Source organism: Monopterus albus, unplaced genomic scaffold (genome assembly GCF_001952655.1).
Source record: "Monopterus albus unplaced genomic scaffold, M_albus_1.0 scaffold86.1, whole genome shotgun sequence".
Classification (NCBI taxonomy): Eukaryota; Metazoa; Chordata; class Actinopteri; order Synbranchiformes; family Synbranchidae; genus Monopterus; species Monopterus albus.
This window is the reverse complement of record NW_018127966.1, coordinates 518,474-529,077: the sequence shown is the minus strand read 5'-3', so window position 1 is coordinate 529,077 and position 10,604 is coordinate 518,474. Positions and strand designations below refer to the sequence as shown.

General features: G+C 38.8%; 1 protein-coding gene across 2 annotated transcripts in view; it reads right to left on the bottom strand.

The window, feature by feature from the left end:
* Positions 1-6,176: 6,176 nt before the first annotated feature.
* Positions 6,177-10,604, bottom strand: part of klhl3 (kelch-like family member 3) — a 16,967-nt gene continuing 12,539 nt past the window's right edge. For both annotated transcript variants that reach the window (XM_020607481.1, XM_020607482.1), the window contains 3 exons: positions 10,016-10,156; positions 9,446-9,589; positions 6,177-8,796 (listed from right to left, as the gene is read on the bottom strand). In XM_020607481.1, coding sequence (XP_020463137.1) covers positions 8,768-8,796; positions 9,446-9,589; positions 10,016-10,156 — 314 coding nt within the window. In that variant the 3' untranslated portion in view covers positions 6,177-8,767. The remainder of the gene's footprint in view (positions 8,797-9,445; positions 9,590-10,015; positions 10,157-10,604) is intronic.

Sequence of the window (10,604 nt, the reverse complement as noted above, 5' to 3'; positions counted from 1 at the left end):
GCGCGGGGGGGGGGGGGGGGGATGAAGGGAGGGGATTTGATGTAGAAGTTATTTGCACAGCATTCACAGAATGCAGCCCTTGTTTTTCCCTGTATTCTAAACATGAAGCACTACTTCTATACAAATATATAGTGTACAAAAAAAAAAAAAAAAATTCACCCAAAGGAATGAATTTCGTAAAGTTAAATTATTTGAACCATTACATTTGGCCCCCTTTAGTTAATTGTATTTGTAATGCCATCTTTTATATTATTCTAAATTATGCTTTTACTGTCTGAACCATTATTGTGATAATGACAGTAATCCTCTTACATCTACTCACTAACTGTCAAACGCTGTAGAAGTTAGTCGGGCACTGTGTGATTCATGTTGTCGCTCTGTGTAATATAAGCTACATTTGAAGCAGTACTGTAGTGGGCTTGCATGGCAAACAATAGTATGAAAAACATGATGTATTGTTTCTATTATTTGTGCCATGACGAAGCAGCAATAATAAAAGTTTGTGGAGGTTTCACAGTATCGGCTCACTGGTAACGATGGGCTGGACATTTGAAGGGTTGTCTAGTCTGTTTTCAGCCTGACACTCTGCTCCGACTGTTTTACCACTGTTGTTGGCATAACGTTCATGTCTGACAAACCAAAATATAATCTGCATTTTATCATTTAAAGTGGAAACGACTCATTGATCACTGAAGGACTTTTCTTTGAGGTTTTACTTTTTCATGTAAACCTGTTGAACAAGTCGATTTTGTTTAACGCCTCAGTTCCTTAAAATCGACTTTGTTTACATTGTGCCAGCAACATGGTAAAATTCACATGTTGTAAACTGTAAATAGATTGTCTCGTTGCGATTTCTTTCACACTTACCCATCATGCACGGCTGCTTCACAGACCTGGGATCTGCAGCACAAGTCGCTGTCAAAGACGTCTCATCGCTCCTCCTGGAAATAAAAACAAAGATCAGTTTGTTTTGTTTGTCAAAATAGCAACAGAAAACATTTAATATAGGATTTGTCGGTAAATTAAAACCTTAAGATGAAAAGGATGACAATGAAACAGATGAGCTGTGTTCAGACCTCTACAATCACAGCTCCAGTCCTGTTGGAGTTTACATCCTCCACGACACGTTTGTGCTACAGATTCCTCCAACCGGAGAGGACCTCGAGAGGGACGAGCTGTAAACCGCTCCCTCTGTTCCTCCAGGTGGTCCATATGTGATACTATCAATATACTATATGTATGTAGCTGTAACTCCTTTGACTTTGCAAGTGTTTTTTTCTGTTTCTTCATTAACAAAATGGATGAGAAAATACACTCGGTTACAATAAAAGTCAACCCACTCACCACATCCATCCTTTTCCTTCAGGCAAACAAACTCAGCAGAACATGGTGTAAAAACCAAGTATGGCTCTGGCAAACAACTTTATAAAAAAGGTTTAAATAAGTCAAAACTGCAAAAACAAAATTAATCAGCAACTATTTTGATGGTCAATCGGTTCCAGGTTTTTTTAACGATGCATTTTTTTTTTTTGTCATCAGTGACAGCAAACTGAATATTTTGGGGTTTTGGTCAGTTAAAACAACATTTTGACATTTTTTTAAATTGAAAATGCATTTTCACTATTTTTGACGTTTTATAATGAAAAGCAAGAAAAATGTATTAGTAATGAAAAGAATCAGTTGCAGCTTTGAAATAAATATGAAAAATAAACATTATTTCTCTAACAGCTAAAGTCGCCACTAATGTTTACATGACAGAGGTCAAATATGTTTAAACAATTAGAAACATTTGTAATATTGTATCAGCATAATGGCATAAATATCCATGTTTGCCTAACAACGGTTTTCCTGTCACCACTGGCTCAATTTCACAATGGTACAAAATACTGTATTTGCTTAATTAAATGAAAATTAAAAACTCAGTGTTAACATGCAGCCACAGTTTGTCTTTGCCAATAAAGTTGGGTTGTTTGACAGACGGTCATGATTTTCGAGACTGTTTTTTTTTTTTTCCACGTTTCTCCACCAGCACACTTTTAGTTCATTAAATCTCTTGTGTACTTCTAAAGTCCTGCTACTTGGCATCAAACTTAATAATCTGTGTCTGTCACAGTGTTTTGAGTTTTAGTCAAGTTGATCCCACTGACGAAACATCTTTCACACTTGGAGTAAATACAGTTACTAGTAATTTACCACCTCAGCGCTAGAAAATAAAAGTAAAGAACTTCCTTTCAGGTATTTTACATTATTTTTCTACTCTACTGTACGACTTTATTTTACTGTGCTACATTTGACTTTAGTTTGCAGATTAAGATGTTCCACACACACACACACACACACACACAGCTACCGTGCTGTTACACATTATACCAACACTGAGCTCCACTTTGACTAACTACAGCATTAAACTACCACTTAGATATTAATATAGAAATAAAAATGATCAGTTATAAAGCCAGGGATCAGTCTACATAATGAGTACTTTAACTTTGGATACACAAGTCAATTATGTTGCAAATTCTCATTTCCAGTTTGACAGTGGTTTGATTTTCTTTTGTGCTCATATTTTCAAAAGCAAATGCAATTTTTTGGCCTCTGACCTCTTTACTTTGTAAAACCTCATATTATAAAGATGCTTCCATTTACATCAAATTAAACAGTATTTATAATACTGATCCAATTAAACGCTTTCCCATAATCTGCAACACAGTGATGAGTAGTCAGCGCCCTCTAGTGGACACCAGCAGTCCAGACTAAAGTTTAACTCACCTACTGTTTCTAAATTACACTTGACATGCAGCAGCTTTCTTAAAATGTTCTGCACAAATGGAGCATCAGCTACAGTAAACAGCTTCATCCAGCACCGTGAGCCTGTTGTCAAATCATTGGCCTGTGATTTAAAGCTATGACAACTGACTAAGAACAATGCGGGGAAAACTACAACTGTAACCAACAGCAGAAAGAGTGAACACCACACATTTAAACAAGATATAATAGAAAAGCTTCGTCGCCAAAAACAGACCGAAAAAATAAAAATAAAAGCCCTTAAAATGCATTTGCCATAAAATTACAAAACAAGCTGCACATTTTCAAGCATCAGCATCATCTAAAATGTGTTTTTTTATTTGTTATTATATATGGTGGTGTTCTACTGGACTACTGTTCCTAATATTCTGACACTTCTAAATATAATGCAGTCCAGTACAACACCACCTTTAACTATGGCCGCAATAATAAACATATAATCCAATCTATACATTTATGAAAATTCCACCAAAAACTAAACTTTTGAGCTTCATAAACACAAATGTTAAGGCGGAAGTGTTGCAGTGAATTCCATTTGTTTCAGTGCAACATTTCATAAAGTAAAAAAGCCAATAATTCACTGGTACAAACTCCTGAATAAGCTGAACGTTAACTTAGAATAATGAGACATTTAGCAGGCTACTCAAACTAATCAATAGCTATTGAAGAGAAATAAGTTCTAGGTGTATTGGTAATGCTGGTTGCAGCCTACCTACCAGTAGGCTACTTCTGGGATGGAGTAATACTACGTTACATGGCAAACGCCCTCTGACAGCAAGTGGCTCGGAGATGTGACTTTCCCCCTGAGCTGGCAAACAAAGTGCAGCCTTGTAAAACAAGCCCATAATTGCCACAACTGTGTTTTAAGACAGGAACTGGGAGACGTGACTTTAGTGAAGACAAGCAGCTGCCTGCGCAAGCCGCCGAGGAGAGTCACTAAATTGAAGGTGAACCGAGAGGAACTCACCTGTTGCTGACACACGTCGTTGTTCTGTAAAAAGTCCTCTTTTGAAACGTCAACTGAACAGAAATGTATTTTCTCAGTCACTAAAGTGTTTTTGGGGGTTTAAACTGTGAGAAATAAACCTAAACAAAACCTTCCTCCTGCTCATGGTGCAGCTGCCCGCAAGGTGCCAATTGATTCCACCTGTCAGGCACACGTCACAGACCACGCCCACCTTAGTGAGCGTGTCCGTCGTACATCACAGACCACGCCCACATCTCACTGCAGCCGGTGCAGGAGGAAGTACAGAAGTGCAGTGATGGAAAGTACTTTTACTCAAGTACTGAGGAACAATTTTGAGGTATGTGTACTTGACTTGAGTAGCCTATATTCTATTTTCTCCTGTTCCATTCTTTTACTTCAATACAAGCAAATATAAGTACACAAGGTAGTGAACATCAGCTTCACCTTCAGCTTCACCTGTGACATTAAAGTGATGAACACAATGATACAATAATTAGTCCATCAATGTGAAATACGTGAATATGAAAGCTGCCATTCTGCATAGTGAGTAACTTTACTTTTACTACTTTAAATACATTTTGGCATAGTGAGTAACTTTACTTTTACTACATTTTGACTTGTAACAGTATTTTTACTCTGTGATATTGTTACTGAAGTGTACAGCCTGAGTACTTCTTCCACCATTGAGTAAAGGTCCAAAAGTACTAAGGTACCAAAAATAAAAAGTACTCATGTTACAGAATGACACATTTCAAAAACCTTTATACACAAGGCATTATAATTATTACTGTGTATGTCTCCTAAAGGTGGCGCTACATTTATTTACTTTACATTCTACTTGTTAGCTTGTGATTTCCCCACCAGGTGATCAATAGTCTTACTGCTATAATAACATTCTAGTTTACATATATACACACACACTATACTCACTGTACTTAGTGTAGTTACTGTAAAACTAGCTACAAGTGCAGTAGTTACATCTGGAAATATTCACGTAAAGCACAGGAGTCTCAAAACTGTCCAGTACGTGGTTACATCTCATCACTGAACAGCGGCAGAAGTAGTACTCAGATTATTTGCTTAAGTAGTAATACTACTCTGTAAAAGTGCTCTTACAAGTAAATGTTCTGTGTTCAAAATTTTTCTTAAGTACTACTACAAAAGTATCATCAGCAAAATGTACTTCAACTATTAAAAGCACTCCCTGTAGAGAGTATCCACTTTGAGAGTGACATACTGTACATGGTAAAAAAAACCAGTATATCCTTCAAAATTGCACTAAACCAGTTTAAATGTTCCAGGTAACATTCCACCATCACTGCTGAATACTTGAATCATTTCCCATGTGACGAAACAATTCACAGCCTTTTTAAAATTAAAAGAATGTTTCTTTTCTCTTTAGTCTCCTAATTAATGAAACTAGAATAACGGCTTTGTGGCCAAATGCCTCCGCCAACCTGTCAAATTCACGAGTATGGGACAGAAGTGAGGTCACTGACCTTTGACCACCAAAATCTAACCAGATCATTACTGAGCTGAAGTGGACACTTGTAAAGGTGTTCCTGAGATATTGGGTTCACAAGAATGGGCCGTACTGACGGAGAACCCGAAAAACATAATACCTCTGGCTGCGGCTAGTGCCGGCGCCAGAGGCATAAAACATAATGTATGAAAAATTAAAAAATTAAATTAAATCACATCCACTAGTATGGAAATGCCTTTAAAAGGTCAGTGAACCTCCTTCCACACAGATGCAAAACTGATGTTTGATAATGTGGTGTCTGGACTAAACAGGTAACAGGTTCAATGATAACAACTAAATATTTCTAATATATTTAAAAATAGGAACCTTTTTTACTTAAGGTATAATTTGACTTGATGGCTGACAATAACTGGGTGTAATATGCCCTTTTCCATCAAATCATCTTTGTTGAGCTATAATCTGCAGTTTATCAGTTATCAGAGACCCCAAAAGGCGACACTACAAACCTTAACCCTGCAGACTCCAGCGGCGCAGTCCATGCACACGCTCCGTGTACATCTGTATAAAGGAACCTGCTGCAGGCTTGGCTCACAATGAGCAGAAGAACCACTCCACCTGACAGAGGATGTGCTGTTCAGCTGGGAGTCAAACAAAACCTCTGTCTGCAGTGGCCTTGAAGGAAAATCCCAGTTTGTCTGTCCATTCAACACAAACATGTTGATGTCATACAAAATATCTAAAGCGCTCAAAGCATAACTTTACAATTTCAGACAAAGCACGAGTCAGTTTGGAGCAGAGTAAGCCTGTGTGACATAACGTCATGTCAGTTTACACAAGCACAAGAGCTTCACCTGCAAACACATCAGTTAAAAACTCACAACAGCAACAGTTTAGTTGACAACATCCACTGTTTATATTAAAAATATAACATCTGCTATTCATCCGAAAACTTCAGGACCACAACACCGCCTCAAGCTCCATGTAGTGGCTCCTCCAGAGCTTTTGACCAAGTTGTCACCAGCTGAGGTTTGAACAGCTCCATAACTGAGCAAACTCAGTTTGCTAATGTGATTTGGTCAAAATCCCAGGAGAAGCTGTAGTAGAGCTTGACATGAGACCGTCTGGCTCAAAGCTCAAGAACAGACCTTGAACATCAACCATACTGCTGTTTTTCCATGTTTCAGTTCCTCTACAACAAACTGCATATAGTACAACTCATTGCTGATCAGCTTTTATTCCCACAGTCCAGGCAGACACGGGTTTTCATTTTGTTCAGAACAATATGATCATCAGCGAACAGGGACCTGAAATTAGTTTGAGACGAGCGACTCATGACAGCAAACTGTAGGTAGCTCTTATCTTTAAGACCAGCAAACAATCAGTTGATTATTCACTCGGCCCACAGAAAAATAATCTGTAAGCAGCTTGAATCATTTTACTCATCTGTGAAGATTTGCTGCTTTTCTTTGTGTGACTATCTTTAGGTTTTAGGACTGTTTGGACAAAACCGGACATTTTATTGCACCATCTTGGGCTTAAGGAAATAAAGACAGGCATTTTTCACTATTTTCTGACTCAACACTGCAGATCCCGTCTATTTGGCAGCAATGTGAGCTTTTCCCTCACACAGGAACATCTACTGACGGGTCACTTGCATTATCAAGCTAAAACTGACACGGTGTTAACATGAACGGAAACGGAAACGGAAACAACAACAACAACAACAACATCATTCTGGAAAACATTCATTAAGCCACATAATGAATGACTGATCTGTAACGTGGATGGGACTCATGTAGCACCTGTGACTTGTAAACTGTCCAAACATGTAAAAACAACAGTATGGTCTCTTAGGTACGTCAGAGGTCTATGAAGTGACAGCAGACCATGTCCAGTTTCTCCATGATTCTTTAGAAGACTGGCTAAAAGAGAAAAAAAAATAAATAAATAAATCTGGTTTCTTTCCAGAATCACAGCTGTGGCACCAGTCAGTCTGCTAAATAACTACAGTTAAAATAAACCCATCCTCAGATGGATGAAGGTGAACAGAGAAAGTGTAACATTATTAGGCTGAAAAAAAGTTTTATGATCCTCCCCTTAATATGAATAAATGTGGTGATCAACTGTTCCAAAACAATAAATAGAAAATCTTAAAAATGCATCTATTACATTCTACTTTTACAGCTGAATTTCTACAGTGCATGTTAACACACTCCTTTAGCCAATGAACAGAAACCGTACATCACTTCAGGTTGTTAGTGATAAAAGCATCTCCAGCATTTTTCTGATTATCACACTGACACATTTCTTTTTTTTTTACAATTTCTGATTTAATTATTGGCCTTTAAAGTGTTGAGTTTAAATGCTCCCATATGTAGGATCAGACAGCAGGCCAGTGACCCAGCTGGTCAGTCAGTGGTGGGGGTAGACGTTTGGCCAGCCAGTCAGTCAGTGAGTCACTCATTCAGCCTGCAAGTCTGTATCAGTCAGTGCAAGTGATCAGTGCATCAGTAGTGTGCTGACAGAATCAAGTCCTACCATGTCCAGTCAGATCAGCTGGCCTGGGTCTGACGCCACAGACGTGCTTCTCAGCTTCTCTGGAAGAATCTCAAATATTAAACATGATATTTCATTTGCATACAAGATGATTTCTCACTTTCAGGTCAGTTCTTCAGGCTGCAAACAAATACTCTCTGGTAACTGAGGCATATTTCTAACCACCCAACACCACAACTCTGAGGAAAACTGATGTTCATTTAGTGGAGGCTGCTGATGGGCAACACAGGAATCAAACAGCTTTCTTCATTTCTCAAAATCAAGCCGATTTATATTCTAGGAACTGTGGTAAGTCTCATAATTTTAAAAATGGCTCCAGTGGCATTTCCAAGTTTCCATGATTTGGGATAACTGCTAATGACAGGCCAGTGTTGCAATGTCCTGAAGTAACGCCAGAGATACTGTAAGCAGCCTGTTTGCCTGAAATCTAGCTTTATGCTTGTGCAGTCATTTGACTGAGGGGATGTTTCTGTCAGCTGGTGTTTTAAAGCAAATCAGTGCCCCAGGTGCGATGTGGTCCGCCACATGAACGTCGCCACAGAGCTTCTAGAGCGCTTCACTCCGTTTGGCCCATCTTTGTTAGTTCCTTCCTAACAAAGTTTTTTACAATCAGTCTTAAGTCAGCTGATGCAGCTGCTTGTTATATGTTTGGCATTTGAAAACATCTCATTAAGACAGAGTTCTTATAAGCCTGCTCATCTGCAGCTATTGCTTCTTATCCAGTGCAACAATGTCCATAAACGTGAGGGTCTCTCAGGGCATTAATGGCTTGGAGACAGCAACAAAATTAGGTTGTGGGTTATTGCTAAAAAAAAAGACTCCAAGATCCTTCTGTGATTGTGTCTGCTGAGGAACGAGGGTGTGCCGCCCGTTTGGACAGTGTTCATCTCAGGCATTACTTCTCCGTTTGCCTGTCAAGCTGCCGATGCAGAGGTGATGCTGTGAGAGGCCTGTGGTCATAATGGCTTGTCAATCACTGCAACTCCTGGATAAACGGGAAAATGGCAAACAATAAGAGAGAAATGGCAACATAAACAGGTCAAATGTGAAGACTCAGCCAGTGCAGACCAGACTGCTTTGGGGTGCCTCAAGGCTCAGTCCTGTAATATTCTCCATTTCAGAAACACCACATCAGTTTCAATGACCCATGTCACAGCAACCTGCATCCCTACAGCGGTCATCTGTGTGTCCTTGTATAGATTTAAAAATTTTACCAATAACTTTTAAGGCACAGTTGGGGTTGGCCCCAATAACATTTCGAGCAAGCTGAAATCCTCGGCCACTAATTTCTAGGTCAAAGCTAAAAACCAGAGGAGACTGAGCCTTTGGCCCCTCGGCTCTGGAACAACCTTCTAGAGGAGACTAGCCAGTTCAGCTCGGTTTCCTCTTTTAAAACTCTTTTCTACATTCTCTTGTTTCACTGTTTCATGTTGCAATTAGGTTTTCACCGCATTATATTATTGTTACCGTATTGTTGCCATTTTTATTTCACATTTACCTTGTAATTTTTCTTTTATGTCTTGGTAAAGTACTTTGTAACTTGTTTTTCCAAACGTGCTATATAACTTATTATTTTATTTGTGCGTCTGTGTGACAAAGAAATGCTGCCTGTGGCATGAGCAGCTGAGACTCACCAGCGTAACTGCGCCCATTGCTCATGTTGGTGGGAATGAGGCTCCACTTGTCTGCTGCCGGGTTGTAAAACTCTACTGAGGAAAGGTTACAGGACCCGTCGTCTCCGCCAATCACATACAGCAGCCCGTTAATCGCACACACACCTAAGTGAGAATTGCACACATTTAACAACCCTGTGCATTTACCTGCATTTGAACTTTTCTTTTTAGTCATGATGTTTATCCCCAATTATTACAGTTCAGGAAAAGTATGATGGGACATTATTTCTGTTTTCTTTTTATTATGTCTTAGGAAATTGTTAGTAATAGTGCATCTCTGTCACATTTCTATAGTTATACAGACCGAAATAAATTTCTTTCATTTATGATTAAATGTTTCTAGAACCTCAAGGATAAAAAAAAATTCAGGAGCGATGACTGTCATTGGTGATCCCAAATTATTTGAAGTCTTTTAAATTACAAACCTTCCATAGCTTCTGTATAAACAGTCAATGAATTTCTTAAAACCTTCCAAAACCATTTGTCAAAACTTGGTTAAAGGATGGCGTGTGTCTGTGGTTTTTATCTGACCTGCATTTCGTCTGCACATGTTCATGTCACAGACCGGCTTCCAGGTGTTGGTCTGTGGGTCGTACACCTCCACACTCTTCCTCACCAGAGGTCCATCATGTCCTCCTGCTGCATACAGCTGACCTCCCAACACACCCACACCTGGACAAAAACACTCGGAAGCATCAGTGTAAGCACAGATGATTATGTTGTACGTTTAACCCAGATGTTGCTACAACTCTACAACAAATTTGTGTTCCTTTTATTTGACAGCTAAGATTTTCTTTTCTTTCGCAAAAGAAAAATTTGCAATTTTTTCTATATTGTCAAGCACTGTCATTGTCAATTGTCATTTTACTGCTGGTATCGCTAATCAGTTCAAGACATGGTGGACAGTATGACATTATGCTCAGTTCAGGATAATCGCCTTTGATTTGATTTGATTTATTCTTTCAAGCATGTAAAACAGTTGATATGACAACACACATAATTTTACAAAAAAATCCAATATCAATTTGCTTATACCTAGTACATGCTTGAATGGAGTAGGAAGAAGTCAGACTTATCTAGTCCTACCCCATGACATCATCTTACCATCATTGGTTTGCAA